Source organism: Sapajus apella, unplaced genomic scaffold, assembly GCF_009761245.1.
Source record: "Sapajus apella isolate SASKATOON/1434 unplaced genomic scaffold, GSC_monkey_1.0 scaffold24, whole genome shotgun sequence".
Classification (NCBI taxonomy): Eukaryota; Metazoa; Chordata; class Mammalia; order Primates; family Cebidae; genus Sapajus; species Sapajus apella.
Window position 1 is genome coordinate 14,478,517 of NW_022436964.1, and position 21,867 is coordinate 14,500,383.

The window sequence follows — 21,867 nt, forward strand, 5'->3', positions numbered from 1 at the left end:
TTTTGTTAAAAGTTACACAAATGAATGGTTTATGTCTCCATTTATCATTTAAACCGCCATTTAAGGTGGGTTAAAAATAGCTCCCAGATAAAGCTAAAATAATTTATTTAGGTTAAGTTGCACCAGAGTAGTAGAGGAATTAAGAGATATGACAAAAGCAAAGATGGGTTGTTTCGATGGAAGAATCTAGGGCAATAAAAAGGCTATGCTATAAAACCAGAACTTTTGTTAGCACTGCAGTTTTAAGATGAATTGGTCATAGTTAATGTATTGGATGGAAGAATTTTTAAACATCTGCCCCGAAGTATGCTGCATCCAAAATATATATATAACAAAACGAATTCTTTCTCATTTCTGTTTATTCTTGGATTTATCCTGACATAATGGGGTTTAAAAAATTACAGATTCACACTGCATTTATTCATCACCCCTGTCCTCTCATCCATAACTCAATATTTACTACCAACAACAAACACAAAATACAAAGATGTGTCCAGTTTCACTACAGCTCTTCGCGATTACAAGTGTCGAGCGCTTGCTTTCGGAACGCCCTTCTGATTGGCCGAGCAAATGCCAGTGACATCAACCAACTTACTTTTGATTGGAAGGCTGGTTGCTGGGACTGTAGCGTTTGCAGGAAGTCACTTAACTGTTTGGGAGCTGGAAAAACAAAGCTGAAGTTCTCTTTTGCCATAGGAACGAGCGCAACTGACTAGGAAAGATGTGTCCCAAAGCTCCGCAAGCTGGAACGTGAGCCAGGAGGCCTGGACTGGCCACACGGGACCGTGAAGCGCTCCGAAAGTGTGCGGCTGCTCCTTTCCTGCCTCCCAGCTGTTACCCTTTTAAATGTCAGTGTTCGAGGCTGTAGGGGTAGCACGAGGCAGCGAAACGGAACAGTCGGATTGGCCGCACGCCTCAGTTCTAGACGCACCTCTCCACCGAAAGGCTGATCTGACTGGCAGGGGGAGAAAGTAAACAGAGTTGAATCACCCTCCCCACTGGCCAATTGGAGGGGGTTTGGTTTGTGACGTGATGGGATTCTGCGAAATTGTTACTGAGCAGGAGAATGCCGGAACGGTGCGGACCGGCAGGAGCAGGGGCTCAGAAGCCGTCAGTGGACTCAGGAAAAAGTGTCTCTTAGACTTGGCGCTCGGCGTGGCCCTCGCCACCCGCTTCGGGGTGGTCGGGTGAATGTCCTGGGGCTTTGGCTCGACGGGGAGGCGGCCGAGGGCGTGCACCTCTCTTGCAGTTTCCTCTCTCAGCGCCTCGGGGGCGTTTTCAGTCGAATAAACTTGCGACCGCCACGTGTGGCATCTTTCCAAGGGAGCCGGCTCAGAAGGGCCGGCGCGCCCGTCGGGGGATCGCGGCCCGCGCTGGGCAGGGGCGGCGGCGAGAGGCGGCGGCGCCGCGGAGCCTGGGGCCGTGGATGCTGCGTGCGGAGGCGCTGCCGGTTACGTAAAGATGAGGGGCTGAGGTCGCCTCGGCGCTCCTGCGAGTCGGAAGCGCCCCGCGCCCCCGCCCCCTTGGCCGCCGCGCCGTGCCGCGCCGCGCAGCGCTTGTCGTCCGAGGCTAGGGCAGGGCGAGCCGAACCTCCGCAGCCACCGCCAAGTTCGGCCGCGCCGCTGGGGCTGCCGTCGCCCGCACCATGTCCGCGGCCGCCTACATGGACTTCGTGGCTGCCCAGTGTCTGGTTTCCATTTCGAACCGCGCTGCGGTGCCGGAGCATGGGGGCGCTCCGGACGCCGAGCGGCTGCGACTACCTGAGCGCGAGGTGACCAAGGAGCACGGTGACCCGGGGGACACCTGGAAGGATTACTGCACGCTCGTCACCATCGCCAAGAGCTTGTTGGACCTGAACAAGTACCGACCCATCCAGACCCCCTCCGTGTGCAGCGACAGTCTGGAGAGTCCAGATGAGGATATGGGATCCGACAGCGACGTGACCACCGAATCTGGGTCGAGTCCTTCCCACAGCCCGGAGGAGAGACAGGATCCTGGCAGCGCGCCCAGCCCGCTCTCCCTCCTCCACCCTGGAGTGGCTGCGAAGGGGAAACACGCCTCCGAAAAGAGGCACAAGTGCCCCTACAGTGGCTGTGGGAAAGTCTATGGAAAATCCTCCCATCTCAAAGCCCATTACAGAGTGCATACAGGTTAGCGGCGTCGCCCTCTCCCCCGGAGCTCTGGGTTAGTTAACCTTTGGCCAGGCAGCGTTCCTGGGCGTTCAGGACACTGCATTCGGCCGAAAGGGTGCAAACATGTTGGATAAGATGCGGTTTTAACTCTTTTAATAATTTGTGCATTGGCGGAAAGCTCACTCTCTCCTTAATGGTCCCCGGCCTCCGGGAGCCACGGGGAGCCTTAAACTGGCGGGCAGAGCAAATGCGGTGTTTGGCTTCTCGGGGAGTGGTGTCTGCCCCTCCCCCGTCCCGCTCCGCCCCCGGGACTCCCGCACCCCGCGACGGTGGGGCCACCCCACCTGGGAAAGACGGGGAAGTCAGATGGCGTATCTTTTATTTAATTCCCTTGTTCGGTTGCAGAGAAGTGGCTGAAACTGAGGGGGGACGCGGCGCACTTTACTTAGAGCCTTTTAGGGATGACTAAGGACTCATTTAGCTGGATGCCTGCTACTTTTCTGGGCTTGCCAAGGTGGTTTTAAATATGGTCAGGAGTCCCCTGAGAGGTTTAAAATAACCCTGCTTCAGGCAGCAGAGGAGTTTGATCAAGTAATGGTGGGTTAACTTCACTCATTAGCTTTCCTAATGAGCCAGATTTCAGAGCTTTTTTTTTTGGCCATGTGACTTAGGTCGCACCCTCCACCCCTGAATCAGGCTGTTTGCAGGGAGGTGTGGTCCTTGCCGGAGGTCAAAGCTTGGTAACGAATGGTGGGCAGTTCTGGAGGCCTCAGGGAATAGTTCCTCCCTAGGATGGCGAGAGGCAGGGCTGGACAAATGAATGTGGCCAGAAAGACATCTATCTGCCTTATAAAACAGGCTTTGGAGACTTCCAGGGACCTTGGTCAGCCAATGCTGTTGGTTGTGTTTAACATGTACGGTAAAAGTGGGAAAGCATTCACATTTGGACAGGCTATCTGACCATCTTCGGAAAGCTGCTTTTATAAACGCCATTCAGATGAGATAGCTGAGGCTTGGTCCTCTCAGAGAAGCCTTTTGCCTCTGTCCTGTGACGCTGTGTTTGAGAGGGTATTGTTCGAGTTAGTTGGAGAAGTGTCATTTTTTGGAGTAATACTTCGATACTTTTAAGATGAGGTCCTGGGCCTGTGGGTTAACAGTGATACTTGGTTGAGGTTTTTTGTTTTGCTTTGCTTTCCTTTTTAAAAGAAAGGCCACGTAACTGCGTCTCATTCCATTTCCTTTGAAGAACTTGTTCTTGTGGAGGTGGCTGCTGGCACCGAAATCAGACAATTTCCTCCATGGTTAATGCAAAATCTGGTTCTGTTTGGGGTCATCATCTAGGTTGCCATAAAACAGCACATTTTAAGGTTTGTATCTGTAAGGTTGCTGAAAGGCATGTGCCTGCTTTGGGGGATGTGACCTTTAGTGTGGCTCTGGGGGTGAAGTAGGGGTATATTAACCGGAGGGTGTTACTCACCAACAGCTGCTGGGCGGGCCTGGCTGTGTCAGCCATGTTCCCGGAGTTCAGTTGTTCGCATCGACACCCACTGCCACCTTGAGCAAAGGCATTTTCTCCTTCAGGGAGCTTCCCAGTCGTGAAGCCAGGGAGGGCCGCAGCGCCTCTGTGAGCTGCCAGAGTCTGTCCGACTCAGGAATAGGGTTTCCAGGGTTCTGGGCCGTTAGGCTGAGTGATTTTTCTCAAGCATTTATAGAAATGGCTGCTTATGTGTGCGTGCATGCGTGCTGCTCCTTAATTCTCCATAAGGCAAGTCATTCGGCTCAGCTGCTTCCAGAGAACCTTTTTCACAGTCAAGAGTGGAAAACGAAGTGAGATGTTCATCCAGCTTTAAGTGTTACCGTCAGTCCTTTGAACCTAGGGATATAGTGATTGCAGGTGTCTGTGATTTGGGGATCTCTAATCCTAGTGCGTGGTCAAACCAAACCTCAGCCTGGGTTAATACTGTCAGAATTGTATTCCTGCTAGAGGAGGTATATGTTAAGGTCACTTTAAATAAGAGACTTGGAGGTCTCCTGCATCTGGAAGTTTCAGATACAACTTCAATTTAAATTGATTTTAGGGTAGGGTAAAGAGTTTCCTAATTTTCTTTCTAATTGTGTTAAATCAAGAAGGTGGGCAGAGATGGCATTTGGAATGTCTGCATTCTGTGAAGATTTTAAGAGCTAAACTCCCAGCCACACCCCCTTGCTCACTGTTGCTAACATTCCTGCAAGAAACCCTCCAGCTTGCTCACTTCCTTATAGAGCCTCATACAGCTGCCACTTCCATAGACCACTTCTACACCAGCTTTAGAAGTTGAGTCATTCAAACAGACTTTCTTCTAATTCAGTGCTGCTACTTACTTCTGTAGTGTCCTGGGAGTAAAGACACAATTAAGGCCGACTGAGCTGGGTTCTGATTTGTCCTATTGTTTTCTCATTTAAGACCATAAGCAAGTTACTTTAACTCCGAGTTTGCAAACTGGAGGCTTGCTGCTGAATTTGCTTTGCAGATTTGTTTGGCTTGGCCAGCACAGGGCTTATAAAAATTTAATTAGTTACCAACATCTAAAAATCAGAGGATTATGGCATGAATCCAGATTTCTGGCTTCTCTGGAAAAAAAAAATCAAAAGATCTGGCAAAAAGGGGCCTGAATTCCTACCTATCAATAATTGGCTTGAACAGATCATAATGCGGGCAGTACCTTGTATTTTAATCATTTACATGATTTCTTCTGGTATTTAAGTTTCCAATCTCTTCTTTGTTTAAGCCTCACTTTCTTCTTCCTTTTTTTTTTTTTTTTTTTTTTTGGTATCTTTAAGTCCTGGGGTACATGTGCAGAACGTGCAGTTTTGTTACGTAGGTATGCATGTGCCATGGTGGTTTGCTGCACCCGTCAACCCGTCATCTGCATTAGGTATTTCTCCTAATGCTATTCCTTCCCTACCCTCCAGCCCCCAACAGGCCCCAGTGTGTGATGTTGCCTCCTTGTGTCCATGTGTTCTCATTGTTCAACTCCTACTTAAGCCTCACTTTCTTAATCCACAAGACAGGGCTGCTATCCTCAAGTCGCATGTTCTTGTGCAAAGATAACATCTATAAAGCATCTAGTAGTGTTCCACACACAGTAAGCCCTTGAGAAATGCTGGGTCCTGTAGTTTGTGTGTAATATACAGAACGTCACCTCAAAATCAGGAAACACTGGATAAACTTATTAAGTAGTATATTAATTTACATTTTCAAATAGTATGTTCAATTTGTTTTTCTTCAACCTCCAGACCGGATCTTTTCAGGTGATATACCTCTAAAGTTTAAGCAGTGGATCTGTTGTTAATCTGAAGAAAATAAGATGCAACAAATACACTATTTTTCCTGTTTCCAGACTTTTGGGACACTTTATGATGTGTTTATTTGTACTGTTTCAGATTAATTTTTGAACATGGAGTATTTTACATGAAAATATATCAGGCATATTATTTGAAAATATAATTACCATGAAGTTCATCCTAAGTCTCCTGACTTTGCAGATACACTTCACAAAAAGTATAAGCAGATTTCGGGGGGTGGGTGGTAAAGGCAGTGTTACCCTTTGGAGAAGGAAACAACTACATTCTAATTCCAGTTCGGAAGTCATCAGAATGGGCTGATGTTGAACCATGCTGGGTTAACATCCAGATGATAGAAACCTGAGGCCTTGTTTCTATGCCAGGTGCCATCTTATTCTCTTTTTGGAGGGGCTTAAGTCAGCTCTCGCCAAGTGGTGACAATGGGTTAAGTTTGATAGCACTGGTTATAGGATTCTGAAAATCAGAAAACCCCAAATTCCAACCATGACACCCCAGTTCTATGAAAAAAGATTTTTAAGGTTTTATATATATATATAAAACCTTAAAATAGTGAAAAATGAGGCTCACATAAAAAAACAGGAGAGACGGGAGCTATGCAAGCCCTGAGTGGTGGCTTCTGCTTCTCCTTTGCCTCTCTGAACACATCCTTGGGATGCTTGGCATACCTGGTGGGAAGGATCTGGACAGCCTCCATGTAGAAGTTGTTCTCCAATATGGGAAATAGATTTTTCTGGCCCCCCTAGGAATGTCCATCACTGGCCAACTATAACTTAGGTGGGAATTTTGCTTAAAGGCATGAGGTTGTCCTGAGCCTCTTGCCCTCTTCTCCCTTAATCACTGCAAAAGGCTTTGGAATCAACTGTTCAATTAAGGAGAGTCTGATGTTATCAGAGGTATGTGGAAAAAATTCACCTTCATTGCCTTGGAGGTAGGGCTTTAGGGACAAAACAAGGCCTTGCCCTAGACTAAAGGGCCTTAGCTCACTGGGCTGCCTAATTAAGTAGGCCCTGCCCAGCCCTTACCAACTTCTCTTCTCTTCATGAGTGGAACGGAAGCCCAGTACCTGGATCCTTAGGTATACATTCTCTCTACCCCATTCTTCTTTGCAGAGGGCTCCCCAAAGTGATTTGGAATGGCATTTCATAACTCGACTTGCTTTATCCAACATAGATTTACAGCTAGGCCTGGGTGGGGCTTGTGCAGATAATTGTTTCTCTATCTTTTTTCCATAATTGTCCCCTCCATTATTGATTCTCCTGCCTCAGCCTCCAGAGTAGCTGGGATTATGGGTGTGTGCCACTATACCCGGCTAATTTTTTGCATTTTTAGTAGAGACAGGGTTTCACCATATTGGCCAGGCTAGTCTTGAACTCCTGACTTCGAGTGATCTGCTCACCTTGGCCTCCCAAAGTGCTGGGATTACAAGCATGAGCCACTGTGCCTGGCCTCCCCCATTACATTTTAATTCCACAGATACATCTGTTTATGAACTGTGCCCACTTCCGAAGGCGACAAACTGGTGTAATAACTAAGACTTTTTTCACCCGCCACACAACCAATTTTTGCCCGCTTGGAGATGATACTGCCCCAGCCCATTTAGCAAAAGGAGTGATATAAAGTACCCTGTTAGGGAAGAATAACAGTCTATGCAAAAGGCTGCTTGCACACGGCTTCTAGTTACAGAGGATGGGTTTCCAAGGCTGCAAGAGTTTCCTGTAGCGTTTGCTTCTGGGTTTTAGGCCAGAGGCTAAAACTCCTTTGAATCAAGTGAAATATGCGCAGACAGCTCTCCAGCCAGAGCTCTCTGCAGAAATCTGACCCTGGGGATGGAGTCTGTTAGGACCCTACAGCTCTTATTACTAGTCCCAAGGTAGGAGCCAGCAGTTGCCTTTCTTCCCACATTTCCCGCTTGTCCTGTGTCACCTTCCATCTATCTGCCCTAGCAAAGACAAAGTGGGGGGTGGGGGGCCTCTTGAGAAGCTTCTGCTGGCAGGATTACTGTTTCACAATAGAAAACACAAGTGGAGTCAAATTACAGAGTATGCACATTGTTTCTCTTGATTTTCTTCTTACATCTTCTGTGGGTGGTGAGAAGGGAGAGGGGAGGGGTATAAGTGGGTTCCCGGGTAAGAGAGGGAGGTACCAGAGTAAATACAGTGCCACTTGGATGGTGACACCCCATTACCTTGAGACACAAAGTTGTAAGCTGAGGGAAATGAATTCTTGGATTTTGAACATGAGGGTCAGATTTACATTCCTGTCTCAATTGTTGACGCTTATCCCAAGGACTAGTCATTCCGCAACATCTGTGGGAAATTCCCAGATTGAACTTCCCCTGGAGAAACATCATATGACATATTGGGAAAATGGCTGACAATGGTTTTCCTTACTAAGTTCATTGAGAAGAAAAGTGGGCGGATGATTTCCCGTCTGTACTCTTTCAGAAGCCCCTAAAACAATCTGACATGCTCTAGGTGGAGCCTGCTTTCCATCCCATCAGTTTGATTTCTGAATGCCTTATGATCATTAGCATTCTTGATTTAAAAAAAAAAAAAAAAAAAAAAGCTTTGTCGCATTTGTTAGTCTTGACTTCCAAATCTTCTGTATTCTTTTTTTTTCTCCTTCTCTTTCCCCTTGGCTGTTCTCAGGCTTGGAGAAAAAGCTCGTAGCATGCCATTCCTTCCTCCACTGCTAGAATCCTCCCCCACATCCGACCCTCCCACCTTTTCCTAATGTTTCTCCAGCAAGCCCAGCGCCCACTGAAGAGTGTAAATTAGTGCCTAGTAATTGGTACAAAGGCACTTTCTGTTTCTATGCAACACACGCAAAAAGGAGGGGCAAAAGGAAGAAGAAAAAAAACCCCACAGATGGTTAAAAAGGGAAAGAAGCGAGATCCTCTTTCGGTGGTCTTTGAGCAATCCTGGCTCTCTCTCTCTGCCCCACTTTTTGTTGGAAGTTAGTCACAGGCCTGGGCCTAACTCAGAGCACTTGGTGGCAGCAGTTGTTAGTATTAAAAGAATAGCACTTGGAGGTTGGAAGTGACCTTGAGAGGTCATCACATCCATCATTTTGTCTTTAAGAAAGTGCAGCCCCACCCTCTCTCAGAGAGATGGGGATTGTTCTCCTGAAATGTTTTGGGGGATTTGGAGGGCTTTCAGGCACACCACCAGGGTTCCAAAGCCACCTCTCTGCCTTGACTAACATGTGAGTGGTCACATTGTGTGTAATCTCCCAGAGCCTTAGCGGTACGTGAGGGTACTAGGTGGTTGGAAGCATTAGCTTCAAGCTTGGTTCTGTGTGTGCCTAGGAATTTTTCCTTTATTTTGAATTATTTGCAGTTTTTCATTTGAATTCTTGCCGCCTCCCCCCACCCCACCTCACCCCCCGGCTGCTTCCCTGTGCTCTCCTGGGGCTTCAGTGTATACTTAACATTTTTGTTTTTCACCTTGGTTTAAAGGGATGCTACACGGAATTAACCAAGTGAAAGGGCAGAGGTGGAGTTAGCTGGGGTGGCCTATGCCAGTTTTATGGGAGCAGCACTCTCTGAAACAGCCCAAAGCAGTGCTGCTGAGAGGTTTCCTTCCACTGCTTACCTAGAATCCTCCTGAAACTTTAATACCTTTTTGATGCATTAAGGTCAAAAGTAAACATTTGTTTTATCCCAGTCTCACGCAGTCCCCTCAGCAGATAATAGGACTTACATTATTATTCATAAGAATGTGATCCCCACTGAGGGTGTGAGATGCATCCATTTTTTTTTTTTTTAAACACATGGGACCTTGCAAGGCATTCATTGCCATGTGTGTCCAAAGACTTTTTGATGGTATGCCCGAAGGCTTCTCTGTTAATCTCAGTTTACAGTGTGGCATAATTGACTTTGGAATCCTGAGATGAGAATTGAAGAATCTAGATCTGAAATCTAAAGGTTGTTGAGCTGAGAGAGCCAGTTTGCTCACGATCTAAGCCCAGAGCTGCTGCTGTTGGGGCTTTGAATTTCTTTATTTTTAATGAAACTGAGAATGATAATTTGAACAGGAGAAGGGCCAATCCTTAACTGGCCAGATTGAGTCTTTTTAAAAAGTGAGGATATTTATTTAAATAGATTCAAATAAGAGACGGAAGCTTAAGCCATACAAAATTAATGATAAAGATTTGAAATGCAGTCAGCGGTGTTATGTATTCAATGAAGTTTGACCATTTTTCCAAGCTGAGCCTCCATGCTTGTGGAAGGGAGTATCTCCCAAAGTGCCTGACTTGAACCAAAGTGGGAACCAGTGGAATAGGCGATGGACGAAAACACAAAAGTCTCTCTTGAGAGTTTTGGACATTTTAGACCTGGGAACAAAGTTACAGATCATCTTAGCCCAAAGAAATCCAGGGAGAAGAAAAGGTTTCACCATCATCTCTCTCTTGCAGAGAGCTATCATTGATAAGACAGGCAGTTAGAAAGAAAGAGTAAGGCCTGACCTATTTCATATTGAACAGTCAAGACTGAGGAACTGGAATGTGAGGGGCCTTTACCTTCAGTACAGAGACAGGAGACAGAGCCATCAGAGCACAGGCTTTTGGGTCCGTTACTTATGAGTTTTGAATCCTGCCTCCACCACTTTATTTATGACAACTCAGGCTATACTTACCTTCTGTGAGCCTTAGGTTTCTCATCTGTAAAATGGAGCTCAGTAATTACATATTTATGAAGTTGTTATGAGGCTTAATTCACACAAGGTGTTTAAATCATTTAGCACACCATTATAATTAAAAATTAAGAATTTATATGTGTGTCCCGGAAGCCCTTGAGATTCCTAGAATTTTTGTTCAGAATTCCAGATTAATCCAGCACTGCCTCACTCACTTAAATTATTTATTATTATTATTATTATTATTTGAGACCGAGTCTCACTCTGTCGCCGAGGCTGGAGTGCAGTGGCACGAAGGATCTTGGCTGACTGTAACCTGCACTTTCCCCCAACTCCCCCCTGCTCCCCACTCAAGCAGTCCTCCCACCTCAGCCTCCCAAGTAACTGGGACTGCAGATGCACACCACCATGCCCGGCCTATTTTTGTATTTTTTGTAGAGACTGGGTTTTACCATGTTGCCCAGGCTGGTGGTCTCCATCTCCTAAGCTCAAACCGTTTGCCCGCCTCAGCCTCCCAAACTGTTAGAATTACAGGCTTAAGCCACTATACCGGGCCATCTCACTCACTTAAATTATTTACTGAGTGACTAACATGCAAAAAGCTGTGTAGAATGCTGGTAGCAGGTGCTTTGGATTTTGTGAATAATAGTGATAATATAATATCTAACACTCATTATATGTCAGGTTCCAACCTAAATGGTTTACATGCACTGTCACATTTAAACCCACAGGAATCCTGTGATATAGAAAAGTGCCTTCTGTTCTTCTCATTTAATAAGAGGAATCAGACTGAGAGTTAGTTAACCTAGTTCAAGGTTATACTGGAATTTTCCTAGTCTGTCTCTAGGTGGGTGGAGTTGGGCATGAATTCTTGCTGATCTGGACCCCTTGGGTTTCTGCCAGTGGGAAGAGACCCTGTGTTTTACGTGGTTCTCTTGGATTTGGTCCCAGAGCCACCAGTCTTCAGCTGTCTACTCTTTTGTTGTTCCAACTCTGGCTCGTGGTTGGTTTTCATGAACCTCAGTTAGGAGTGTCAGCAGAAATCTTGGACTCTGACCACACCTACTCTGTATTTGCCATACTTATCCAGAAGCTGCTTCCTTCCCATTGAAAAATGACCTTGTTGTAGGCCCAAAGCTATGTTAGTCAGGACAACAGAATCCAAACAGAGACTGGCTTAATAAAAAAAATGAAACTTTATTGGTTCAGGTTATAAACACATCTAGGGGTAGCTCTCATTTCAGTGTCTGTGGGGACAGGCACTCAGCGTCTGCCTCTCCGTGGCTCAGCTTTGCTGCCTTTTGCTTTGGCCTCATTCATGGCAATAGTCCGGGGGTTGGTGGCGGGTAGGAGCTGTCTCCAAATAGTGGTGAGATGGCTGCCCGCAGTTCCAGACTCATATCCTGCCACTTAAGCAAGCCCCAAGGAAAGACAGTTTTCCATTCCCAGTGATTTCAGCAAAAGTTCTGAGCTTTAAGCTCTATGACTAGTTCAGATTGAGTGCCCAATCCCTGAAATGAATCACTGTGGCCTGACTGGGCCACATCCAACCTCTGGGTCTGGAGGTGTGGGGTCACCTTCCCTAGAAGTACATGTAGTCTACTCTGTGAATGGGGAAGGAGTTGTTGCCAAAAGGAAATTTAGTGTGTTATTTCTTCTCCAAAAAGGAATAAATGCCAGACAGGCAAAACCAACACCTATTCACTCTATCGTCCCATTTATTTATTTATTTATTTATTTTTATTTCTATTTTTACTTTTTTTTTTTTGAGGCAGAGTCCTGCCCTGTTGCCCATCCTGGAGTACGGCAGCATGATCTCAGCTCACTGCAACCTCCACCTCCTGGGTTTAAGCCACTCTCGTGCCTCAGCCTCCCGAGTAGTTGGGATTACAGCCACACACCACCATGCCTGGCTAATTTTTGTATTTTTAGTAGCGTTGGGGTTTCACCATGTTGACCAGGTTGGATCTCCTGACCTTAGGTGATCCACCCCCCTCGGCCTCCCAAAGTGCTGGGATTACAGGCATGAGCCACCATTCCCAGCTATCGTCCCATTTAGAACTACCAACAGAATTTTCCAAAGAACAGAGTTTGACAAAATGAGAGGCAAACAGTATGATCATATTTTGTGTCCTCTATATTTCTCTTTCTTTTGATGGGAGAGAGCTCTGAACTGCCTCTGGAGTTCAACTCGAAAGATAGGCCGTAAGTGAATGTACAGAAGGGTCTTTGCAGAAGATAGATGATTTTGACACGTGTTACGTACTCGCAGGCAAACACCCACAGGCCCTCCTGAGTGGATATTCTAGAAGCCGATACCAAAAGCCTCACATGGAACAAGTATAACAGCAGCAGCAGGGTGAACTTCAAAGCCATTGACTTAGTTTTAATTCCAGTCTGTCCATTTTAATGCCGAGAGAAACAAATCAAATTTACAGAAACATTTATTACCCTATGTACTAACAGATAACAGCCGAGTCTAGCAAAGACGAGCTGTTTATGTGGCAGTTCCCACTGAGATTCAGAAGTGTATTCAGCGTGCACAGTGCCTGAGAAAAACACTATAATAAATCATAAGAGGCAAAAAGGGGAGCTTAAAAACAGCTTAACAAAAACACATAAAAGTGACTGAAATCCCTGTGCTACCGTCATTCCACAGTAGTTTTGTACCATTACCATTTAAAGAAAATAAGCAAAATGATGACCAAACAGCTGGCTTTCTCCCGTATTGCAATCCATACTCATGGGCCAGCCACAAAATGCTTGTTCAGTGAGCATTATCTCACTAAAGCAGGGGTTCCCAGTGTGAAAAACATGGGCCATTTTCTCTAATCTGAGGCATTTCTTTTTTTTTTTTTTTTCTAGTTTTTATTTTTATTTTATTTATTTTTATTTATTTATTTTTGAGACAGATTGGAGTGCAGTGGCGCAATCTCGGCTCACTGTCACCTCCGCCTCCCAGGTTCACATGATTCTCTTGCCTCAGCCTCCCAAGAAGCTGGGCCTACAGGTGCCCGCCACCACACCCAGCTAATTTTTGTATTTTTAGTAGAGACAGTGTTTTACCATGTTGGCCAGGCTGGTCTTGAACTTCTGACCTCAAGTGATCCACCTACCTCGGGCTTCAGAAGTGCTGGGATTACAGGTGTGAGCCACTGCACCCAGCTAATTTTTGTATTTTTAGTAGAAACGGGGTCTCACCATGTTGGCCAGGCTGGCTTTCTTGAGACAGGTCCTTGCTCTGTCGCCCAGGCTGGAGTACAGTGGCACAATCACAGATCATTCATTGCATCCTCAAACTCCTTGGCTCAAGAGATCTCTCGCCTAGTCTCCTAAATAGCTGGGACCACAGGCACTCACCACTATGCCCAGCTAATTAAAAAAAATTTTTTTTTTTTTTTCTTGTAGAGATGGGATCTCTCTATATTGCTCAGGCTGGTCTCGAACTGCTGGCCTCAAGTGATCCTCCTGCCCCAGTCTCCAAAACTGTTGGGATTACAGGCATGAGTCACCACACACAGCCTAACCTGAGGCATTTCTTCTTAAAGCCCTGCTTGCTCCTAAATTTCAAAACATTCTGTAGGAATGAATCCCAAAGAGGGGACCATATTCCTTTTCTAAGATCTCAGGGGGAGGGTTGAGTGGGGGCTGCTTTGTGAAGGTTGGACAGCTCCGACCTGCTGTTCTTTGCGGTCTTTGGTGACAAGCACCAAGCCATGTGACTTAGTGGCTCACTCCATTCCAGGAGTAGAAAGGTTAAATGTTTGGAAAGATGCTGGTGGCCTATGTGGCATATATGAGTAGGATTTATGGTTGTTGCAGCCATATTGTGCTGTGAACAGTGTGCAGAGGTTGAGCCCAGAGGGAAAAAGCTGGATGGAAACACTTATTGGATGGCGTCACTTTTCACCCTGAGTCCTCATGAATGCCACAACCTAGCAGATAGAGTAGGTGTTGACTAATCAGGCATTGGTCTCTCCATTTCTGCTGCTGGGGGACAATCTTTTTCTTGGCAATTCAGGGTCTCAGTTATTTCTGTATTAAATTGTATTCTCTTTTGGCTAAATGTTTGCAAAATCAGGGTTCTCTCTATTATTTGGGGTTCCTTGCCTTTTGTTTCCCTGGGAGTGATCTGTTGTTTGGTGAGCATGGGGGTCATCTCTTGTTTCAGCCTCATGGGAGAGCCATCCATGTTGCATGCTACCCTTTGACCTTATGGTGATGTCCACTGGGATGACTGTCATGCACCTGCCTGTGTCCCCATCCTCACAGGCTGATATCAGTGGCTGTAGGTGTTAGATCTTTGCACCGTGATCCAGTCCCTTTGTGGATTTCTCCAACAGCACCATTTTGGGCTCAGGAACACAGTTCTTTTTCCTACCCTGCACTTATAAGAGTGCATGCACTGGGACCCCTCTCACTTGCAGCTCCCCAACTCCTCAGGTGTCATGGCGTGTGCAGGGTTTCCGAGAGGGCCTTGTTTGTTTAAGGCACTTCCTGTAGGCATGCCTCGAAGGCTGTCTCTACAAGGACAGTAAAGACCTGGAGACTTCTGTGTCTCTAATACAGTCCTACCACCTCCTTCTGTCTTCCTGCCCCTCATGTCCTGGTGGGAAGTTCTGGCAAATCGAGAGTTTTTTAAGCTCAAGGACTTGGGTTTTTCTAAGTGCTACTTTGAAAATTAAAGCTCAGTGGCAACTTATTTATCCTAAACTGTGTCTGACCTCCCTGAGGCAATGCATATGAAGGAAGGGCCTGGAAGGCAGAGAATTAGAAAAAAGGCACTGTGAAAGGTCAGTCTCTGTGCTTTTAGTTTGCATCTGGGCTCTTCTTTCACATCTAATCTCATTTTGTGCTTAAAACTGAAGGAGTAATTTGAAAACTGGTTTTAATCTGGTCACACACTATCGTGCAGGGCGCCCTTGGGCAAGTCATCTGCTCTCTGAGTTGGCATCATCTAAACATGACAGGTTTGAATTCCATGGTGATAAAAATCACCAAAAATGCAAAGATTCAAAGAATCTGTTCTTAGGATAGCTTTGCCACTAGGCATTTATATCTTGTTCGGTATTTAGTGCTTAGGTAGATTTTTTTGAGACGGAGTTTCGCTCTTGTTACCCAGGCTGGAGTGCAATGGCGCGATCTCAGCTCACTGTAACCTCCACCTCCCGGGTTCAAGCAATTCTCCTGCCTCAGCCTCCCAAGTAGCTGGGACTACAGGCGTGCACCACCACACCCAGCTAATTTTTGTATTTTTTTTTAGGAGAGACGGGGTTTCACTATGTTGACCAGGTTGGTCTCGATCTCTTGACCTCGTGATCCACCCGCCTCAGCCTCCCAAAGTGCTGGGATTATAGGTGTAAGCCATCACGCCCTGCCCGGTAGATATTTATTTATTATCTATCTTTCCCACAAATAGCTGGACAGAGGCAGCATTACCTAGTCTGGGCCAGGGCCGGGTCTTTGAAGGGCTGTGTGGTTGGGGGGAGGTTGTATCATCTCTCTGGGCCTTTGGAGGATCACTACAATCTCATCCACCTCTAAAATTCTGCAACTGACATATGGTCTTTTATCACACTACACCAAGAGGCAGGTCTTCATTGTGTTAAAAATGTATGTTTAGGGTCCACATTTTGCCTCTGCACTATTTTCAGTTTTCAGGTAGGGCCATATAACTGAGACTTCAAGACAGCTCTTGGCCAGGTGCAGTGGCTCATGCCTATAATCTCAGCACTTTGGGAGGCCAAGGCAGGAGGATCACTTGAGCCAGGAGTTTGAGACCAGCCTGGACTGCATAGTAAGACCCCTGTCTCTACAAAAAATAAACAAAATTAGCTGGGTGTGGTGGCACACACCTGTAGTCCAGCTACTTGGGAGGCTGAGATGGGAGGATCACTTGAGCCTGGGAGGTTGAGGCTACAGTGAGCTGAGATCATGTCACTGGGTGACAGAGTGAGACCTTGCCTCAAAGAAAAATAAATGTATAGCTTTTGCTGAGTCAAGAAACTAAAAAGTCAAGAATCTGTTTTCAGCCAGGCATGGCGGGCTCATGCCTGTAATCTCAGCACTTTGGGAAGCCAAGGCAGACGGATCACCTGAGGTCAGGAGTTCCAGACCAGCCTGGCCAACATGGTGAAACCCTGTCTCTACTAAAAATACAAAAATTAGCTGGGCATGATGGCAGGCACCTGTTATCCCAGCTACTCGGGAGGCTAAGGCACAAGAATCGCTTGAACCCAGGAGGCGGAGGTTGCAGTGAGCCGAGATCCTGCCATTGCACTCCAGTCTGGGTGACAAAGCAAGATTCTGTCTCAAAAAAAAAAAAAAAAAAAATTGCCTGCTGTCTTTTGTTTGAGTTCTGCTGGGACCATGTGTGCTATCTCACAGATAGCTGAGGTTGGGAACATGCACGTGATGTTTGGATAGGCTTGCTTCTTAGACTCCAGCATGCTTAAATGAGGAAGTGCTGCATACAGATGTCACAAACACATACCCGCTTCCCATATTTCAGAACCTAAAGCATAGGACAAATTGCTTTCTACAGATAAACCGAGATCCGGAAGTAAAATCTCACACCTACGCTCTACGCTGTCTCTGTTGTATCAACAAATAAAATATAAACAGAAGCCAAATCACAAGGAGGACTCAGTGAGAGGTCAGAAGTAAATGGTAATAATATGATGGGATGGCATTCAGGCAGGATTATTCTTTCAAAGCCTATCAAATATTTTTATTCATGCAAAGCAATGTTTCTGATAAACAGACTTTTGAATGAATGATTTTTGAGTTCAATGTTTATTGAAATGATGTATGCAGGAAAATGTGGACTTCTCTGTACCCAGTAATGGCCTGCACACTTCTTCTTTCGTTGTATTGGTTCTGCATGTGAGGGTAATGGAGAATGGGGAAAAAAGCAACTGTTCATGTTTTGTACCTGCATGTCAACATTGCTTTTTGGTGGGGAAGAAGCCAGATGGTGATGGACAATGGGGTGCTGGAGGCCTAGGCAAGGCAGGTCTGTATGGATGCATGCCCCACCAGCCTGGTCCATGAGTAATGCTTTCTTGGACTCAAATCTTTGCATCTCTTCACTATCTGACTCCTCTCACCAGCTTTCTAACAAGGACACTCCTTTGTTGGGCAACCCCCATTGTTACTGTTTGTGTATTTCCACCTCTGAAGGAAGATTCCTGTCCATTCTTATAAGGGGGCCATGTCCCTTTCACATATGGAAAAAGTAGGAAAGGTAGAAATAGAGAAGGAATGAGAAAACAGATGTAGTATGTTCAGGAAGTTTCTGTCTTTCTCCTTTTTTGAGTCAGAGTCTTACTCTGTTGCCCAGGCTGGTATGCAATGGCGCGCAATCTCAGTTCACTGCAACCCCCACCTCCCGGGTTCAAGCAATTCTCCTGCCTCAGCCTCTCAAGTAGCTGGGATTATAGGCATGTGCTACCATGCCAGGCTAATTTTTGTATTTTTTTTTTCTTAATTTTTGTATTTTTAGTAAAGACTAGGTTTTGCCATGTTGGCCTTGACCTCCTGACCTCAAGTGATCCACCCACTCGGCCTCCCAAAGTGCTGGATTACTAGTGTGAGCCATCGCACTGGGCCAGGAAGTTTCTGACTTTCTGACAATTAGTTTGAGTAGAAGACAAAAAGACTCTTCTCCTCTCTTTGGTCGTGGATCAGTTACTGGAGTGTCCCAGTGATTTCTCAATGGCAAGTAAATCACCCCCTGCCCTCCACTTCCATGCCCGTGGAATATATTCTTTTAAAAATTTTTAAGAGATGAGGTGTCACTATGTTGCCCATGCTGGTCTTGAACTCTGAACCTCAAGCAGCCCTCCCTCCTCAGCCTTCCAAAGTGCTGGGATTACAGGAATAAACCACCATGTCTGGCCTGGAATATATTCTTGATCAAGCCATTTGTGGAATGGTTTGAACTCAGATGTATCACTGTTTTCAGTGAGACTTTTAAAAAATGCTAAAATCACTTTTTCTGACTTTTTCTCATAAGTGAAATGTATGCTCACTTAAAAAAATCAGAAAACATAGGGAAAAGTTACAAAAGGAAGTTATTTTTTCTAATTTTTTTTTAATTTTTAAATTTACAGTCACTCTCTATTTAAGAAGTTATTCTTTATCTCCTCACTGGTAGATAGTAATTGTTCAAATTGTATATATTTTCTTTTTACTTTTTAAAAATGTTTTTATTGTAAATTGTAGTAGAGATGGGGGGGGCCTTACTGTTTTGCCCAGGGTGGTCTTGAACTCCTGACCTTAACCTCCCAGAGTGTTAGGATTACAGGTGTGAGCCACCTCACCCAGCCCATATTTCATATATATTCTTCCAAGATTTTTCTCTAGATATATATTCATAACGTTATGTAGCTTATCATACATCGTTCTTCTTATTTAGCAGTATATGGCTAACATCTTTCCATTTCATTATGTAACAGTCTGGTACCTTCTTCACAGGTACATATTAGTCCCTTGTAAGCATGTACTGTATGTATTAAACCAGTTCTTTATTGTTCAGCATTTAAGTTGTTACCAACTTTTAGCTCTCATAAGCAATCCCTTTTCATGTCCATATCTAATTATTATCAAATTAATTACCAGAAATAATCTGTAAGAGAATATTGCCAGATGGCCCTTGGATTAATTATAAATCCCACCAATGTGGTAGAAGGCCTGTTTCCTTACGCCTCCACCAATGGTAGGTATGAACAGACTTTTTAACGTTTTCACTGGCCTCACAGATAGCTTTCTGGTTTCTTAATTGGCATGTTTTGATTACTTGTGCAATCGAATATATTTTCATGTTTACTTCTTGGTCATTAGGTTTTTTTGGTGTTTCTTTTTTTTTTTTTTTTGAGGCAGGGTCTGGCTTTGTCACCCAGACTGGATTCCAGTGACATGATCTCAGCTCACTACAACCTCTGCCTCAGTGGCTCAAGTGATCCTCCCACCTCTGCCTCCTGAGTAGCTGGGACTGTAGGTGTGCACCACAGAGCCTGGATAATATTTGCATTTTTAGTAGAGATAAGGTTTTGCCATGTTGCCCGGGCTGTTCTCAAACTCCTGGGCTCAAGCAATCTGCCTGCCTAGACCTCCCAAAGTGCTGAGATTACAGGCATGAGCCACCTTGCCCAGCCAGTATTTCTTATTTTATAAATTGTTTATTTGCATCCTTGCCCACTTTTATTAAGTTGGGCTATTCTTTTTGATTTGCAAATTCTTTTTGTGTTACAGATTTTAACCTTTTGTCATATGCTGTAATTTCTTTTTTATTCATTTATTGTTTTGATTCTTAAATATTTCTACCTATATAATATTTTTAATATGCGGAAGTTTAACATTTTTATGTATTCAAAACTATCCTTCAAGTAGGATTTTGCTTTCGGTTTCATGTTTAGAAAGTCTCTCTGCATTCCAGGATTCTAAAAATATTCACCTATATTTTATCATTATGGTTTTATTTTTTACATTTACATTTATAGCCCGTTTGGAAATCGTTTGAGTGAAAAGTATGAGGTAGGAATTAAGATCTAATTTTTTTCTCTTACCTGATGTCTAAGCCACTTACTGAATTAAACATTTTTTGTTTCACTGATTTGAAATATCCCATTTGCCATGTACAGAATCCCTATAGATTCTTAGGTTTATTTTCAGACCCTACTCTGTTCCATTGATTTGTCTTTTCCTATGCTGCTATCTCACTATCTTAATTATTACAGCTTTAATAATACATTTTAATAACCAGTATTGCAAGTGCTCACTTATTATTTGTTCTTCTGCAGCATTTTCTTGGCAAGTTGGGCATGTTTATTCTTCCAAATGAACTTCAGAAATAATTTTGTCAAGTTCTGGAAAAAGAAATTCTTATGGTGTGTGTTAATTTCATAGATGAATTTGTACAGAATTGCCATATTCAGACCATTCAGCCTTACCATCCAAGAGCCTGGCAAGCATTTCATTTATTCATTTTCTTTTACATCAAGGCTTCATGGATTTCTTCACCAAGGTCCTGAACTTGTATTGTTAGGCTTATTCTGACTGGTTACGGCTAGCATAGAAGAAAATCAGTGCTCTTTTGTATAGTTAGATCTGTGAATGCACTTTTAGTCTAGATGGTTACGGCTAGCATAGAAGAAAATCAGTGCTCTTTTGTATAGTTAGACCTGTGAATGCACTTTTAGTCTAGATTACTCAGTTATCTTGAATTTTTTCAAATAGAAAGTTGTGTCAATTGCAAATAATTCTTATTTATAAACCCCCTCATTCTAACCATTTACTTCTTATTTTATCAAATTGTACTCACTAGTATTTCCTGGAAAATGTTAAATTTTATCCATGGGAGTGGGTGTCCATTCATGCTTTGGGCTAGACTTTAGTAGTTAATACTACCTTTATTCTACTGTAGACCCTGCTGAGGAAAGGTTTCAGAGCTGATCTTTTATCCTGCTAAGGAATTATTCTGTTTTCCTGAAAGCTTTTATTAGGGATGTTTGTTCAATTTTATCATATACTATTTTGTATACAATAGAAGTGTGTGTGTATATATATATATATATATAATACTGTGTGTGTAGGTGTGTGTGTGTGTGTGAGCTGTTAAATGGGAGAATAATATCAATATGATTTTCTAATATCAAATTGTCCTTTTTAAAATTACATTTCTTTTGTAGAGTTGGGGTCTAACTGTGTTGCCCAGGTTGGTCTTGACCTCCTGGGCTCAAGAAATCCTCCCATCTCAGCCTTCCAAAGTACTGGGATTATAGGTATGAGCCACCACAGCCAGCCCAAATTATTATTTTATCTCTGGAGTCCTAGTGCCATTTTTGCAATCAGAAAGCACTCTTTTTTTTTTTTTTTTTTTTGAGACAGGGTCTTACTCTTACCCAGGCAGGAGTGAAGTGGCACAATCATAGCTCACTGCAACCTCAACATTTGGGCTCAAGCAATCTTCCTGCCTCAGCCTTCCAATTAGCTGGGACCACAGGCATGCACCACTACCCCTAGCTAATTTCTTGTATTTTTGTTAGAGATGAGAGTTCACCATATTGCTCAGACTGGTCTAGAACTTCTGTGCTCAAGTGATCCACCATGAGCAGCTGACCATTATTTTTCTTCCAGAAGAAGTCTTGATTTTGCACATCTGCAAGCAACTTTGATTCTTAATTGGGAATTTTAGAGTTTTATTCTGAAAGGGAGGCCTAAATCCCTTAGATTTGTTTTTTACCAGATTGGTTTACTTTTGCTAGAAGCAATGGAAGCTTTTGTTTTTGTATTGTTTACCTTCCTGCCTTGATTAAAGTTAGGCCATTTTAGGCCCATCCCTGGACTTGGGTCAGGAAGGGAAGATGAGAAAAACCAGGTAAGAAAGAGACAACATTCAGATGGTAGGCCTCCCTGACCTCAGGTAGGACTTCAGTGGCAGCCTGGACAGCTCAGGGAGCCTGGGGAGGTTGCTCCAGTGAGCAAGCCCAGCACTTTCCAAGTGCCTAGCCTCTACTCAATGGAGAACTCACCTCCATGCATTTCAGGACTGCCCACAAAGAATAGGCTTCATTTGGCATCATCAACTAATCAGTAGCCGAGGAGGCTCCCTCTCAAAAGCAGTAGCGTCCTTATGTACTAAATAGGCAAGCACACAGCCAGGGGGCCCCAGTCTGCTGCTCTTGCACCCTCCGTAGGCCAGGAGAATTCTGGACACCTGATCTGTCTCTGCAACGAAAGTCTTTTACACA

At 44.5% G+C, this 21,867-nt stretch overlaps 1 protein-coding gene across 1 annotated transcript in view; it reads left to right on the plus strand.

Annotated features, from left to right (window-relative positions):
- Window positions 1-346: 346 nt before the first annotated feature.
- KLF9 (Kruppel like factor 9) overlaps window positions 347-21,867 on the plus strand; it is a 30,665-nt gene continuing 9,144 nt past the window's right edge. The window contains exon 1 of the mRNA XM_032290931.1: window positions 347-2,150. Within this exon, the coding sequence (XP_032146822.1) occupies window positions 1,646-2,150 (505 nt within the window). The 5' untranslated portion in view covers window positions 347-1,645. The remainder of the gene's footprint in view (window positions 2,151-21,867) is intronic.